The sequence below is a fragment of the Nuphar pumila genome, chromosome 10 (genome assembly GCF_984573655.1).
Source record: "Nuphar pumila chromosome 10, dmNupPumi1.hap1.1, whole genome shotgun sequence".
Classification (NCBI taxonomy): Eukaryota; Viridiplantae; Streptophyta; class Magnoliopsida; order Nymphaeales; family Nymphaeaceae; genus Nuphar; species Nuphar pumila.
The window spans coordinates 1,646,734-1,649,570 of record NC_143258.1 but is presented as its reverse complement, the minus strand read 5'-3'; the positions used below and the strand labels follow the sequence as shown (position 1 = coordinate 1,649,570).

General features: G+C 40.0%; 1 protein-coding gene across 1 annotated transcript; it reads left to right on the top strand.

The window, feature by feature from the left end:
• Positions 1–1,347: 1,347 nt before the first annotated feature.
• On the top strand, positions 1,348–2,653 carry LOC149823197 (large ribosomal subunit protein eL33w). Its single transcript, XM_090019982.1, has 5 exons — positions 1,348–1,443; positions 1,586–1,621; positions 1,846–2,074; positions 2,256–2,298; positions 2,500–2,653. The coding sequence occupies exons 1-4, from the start codon at positions 1,412–1,414 to the stop codon at positions 2,295–2,297; spliced, it is 339 nt and encodes a 112-aa protein (XP_089876108.1). The 5' UTR covers positions 1,348–1,411; the 3' UTR covers position 2,298; positions 2,500–2,653.
• Positions 2,654–2,837: the final 184 nt, after the last annotated feature.

Here is a 2,837-nt window from a genome sequence, read left to right as displayed (position 1 = left end):
TGCTTGATGGGTTTCTATGGATCTAGAATTTTCAGGTTCATCTATTTCCGCGTTCTACATTATAGGATTTAAGTTGGATCCGGATCTCTTCCTGTGCTTACTTTACAAAAATGGATATGGTCCTCATCTCTGAATCCAATACAAGGGCAAACAAATAGGGATGTCAGCTAATCAGGTTTGGGTCCAATATTTGACTGAGTCCAAATCCGATTAGTCAGACTCTGTAAATAAATAAAGTGGCATTCGGTTAACAATTGAATGCAGACTCGGTATGGCTTTTGCAACGAATCCTGGTACAATTATGAACCGAATATAATCTAACTGGCTATGTATAAAAGATATCCGATCAGCTAATTGGATCTGGATTTGGTGTTAAATTATCATCTGACTCTGAATCAGAATCTGGATCTTATTAGGCAAGTTACGATAGATCTAATTCAGTAATGCTTAGATCCGAACAAAGTCCAACCTGTTTACATTACCCCATCTGGGCTCCCGGCGTGATCAAGCACCATGCTGGCTACCATACAAAAGCGACACAATGGAGCAGGTAGGCCTGCAAATGGATTGGATATGGGCTGGATAATGATAGATCCAAATCTGGATTCAAAATGCAAATAGTATATCAGAATCTAAATGCGATTAGATGAAGTAGGGTAATATCCAGATACCAATAACATGTGATAATAAGCCGAAAAAAAAATCTATTTACATAGAAAAAGCTACAATTGGGTCCGATTTAGGGATGTCAATGGATCGAGTTTGACCCAGACCCCAAGAAGGTTCAGTTAGAATCTGTGTCAGACTGAAAGGATCCGATTAATATATGGAGCTGGATATGGTTGTTTCAACAAAGATCTGCAATTTTTAAATGTAAAAAAAGATTAAAAATATTATTTTAACAGATATGGTTCGGTTCTAGTTCATGTAACTCTTATAGGATCTGGATATGGATTCTCTTATGGTATATCCGATTAGACCCTGGTCTGGACCTGGTACAGCATCACCAATCAGATCTGGGTTTGGTCTCACCTAGGTCCGAACCACACCTGATATGTTGACACCCCTAGTCCGATTACAATCTGAATCTAAATTAGATCTGACCTAAAATACTGATCTGAATCTGAAAATAATCCGATGTAGCAAATCAGGATCCGGTCCAAATGTTCTTTACTTTAAAGATTCGAAACCGAAAATAGCATTTCAGATTCAGATCGGATTTTGACTCTATCCGATCCATTTGCACCCCTAGCCAACCAGTGTCATATTGGAAATTCTTCCAAACCTCAGGTCTGATAAGAACTGCTCCCAAGTGTAAAAAGGGGTTTAGGGTTTTCTTTCTGGTGTTCAGTGTTTGGGGTTTTCCACTCGCATTTCGTTACTCTGCGGCCTCCGATTCGCTCCCGCGAAGATGGTGAAGGGTCGTCAAGGAGAGCGAGTCAGGTTTTCTCCCTCTTTCCCTCCTCAGAAACCACCTTCTTCGATTCATCTGTTTTCCTATGTTTTTTCTTTCTTTCCTTTTTTCTCGCGTTTGTTTCTTGGTGTAGTGTTTTCCTTGGTTTGATTTTCCCCAACTCTTTTGCAGATTGTACGTGAGGGGAACCGTCCTCGGGTACAAAAGGTAAGATTTTTTTTTTCTCCCCAAGAAACTGTAGCGTTTGTGTTGTTTGATTTCTAGGGTTTTGTTTGGATAGAGAGGAAATCTTTTCTTTCTTTTTGATTGATTGAGTAGATTATGTATTTTGATTTTTAGGGTTTTGTTTGGATAAAGTATTCTTTTTCCTTCATTTTGAGGGGTTTTCTTTTCTTTTTCTTGTTTTTTTTGGGGTGGTTTGATTTGGGTAGATCGAAGTCGAACCAGTATGAGAACACGTCGTTGATCCAGATTGAAGGGGTTAACACGAAGGAGGAAGTCTCCTGGTACTGCGGTAAGAGGCTGGCGTACATCTACAAGGCCAAGGTGAAGAAGGACGAGTCGCACTACCGGTGCATCTGGGGAAAGGTCACCCGCCCTCACGGGAACAGCGGCATCGTCCGCGCCAAGTTCAAGTCGAACTTGCCGCCTCGATCCATGGTAGCGTTTAGTCTTCTCCCCGCCACTCTCATTTTCGGTTCGTTGTTGGGTTTTGATATTGGGGTTCTTCCTTCTTTTGCAAATTCTCTTTCTTTGGTCTCTTTTTTTCTCGTGCCGAGTTTTCTGTTTAGTGTTTGGGGGATTTGATTTTCTGTTCACGTTTTTCGTTTCATATTTGCAGGGAAATAAGGTTAGAGTTTTCATGTACCCAAGCAACATTTGAGGTACGTTAATTCATTATGCTTTAGTTGTCTGCTGTATCCTGTCTTTTGTGTTTCTTGTGTGAATTCTAAATTTATTCTTTAATTCTGCTCAGTTGCTTATTCTGTGGATTTTGTTAATTGTCTGTTTTTTGTACTCCGTTCATTAGTTTCAGTTGTTTAGATTAATGGGGTCTTTTTTTTTGGGTTTCTTTGTTGTTCCAGGTGTAGGATATGAAGAGTTCACCTTAGGAGTACTTGGTTGCTGTTTGAATGGAGAGTTCTTTGCTTGTTATTGTAGGTTTGAGATTTTCCTGTTCAATTTTGAACCCAAATGCAAGCGTAGCAAGGGGTACTTTTCTTACTTGGGAAACTATTAATTGGGCACAGATATGGATTTTTTAATCATATCCACAACGTCACAACCTAATCTTTGTTTCTCCACTTTTCTTTTTCTTCATAGTTTCCCTCCCCTCTGACTAGGGCTGGTAAACTAGCCGAACGAGGGCTGTTCGGGCTTGGCTGTATAATGTTAATGAGAGAGAGAGAGAGCCGAACTATAA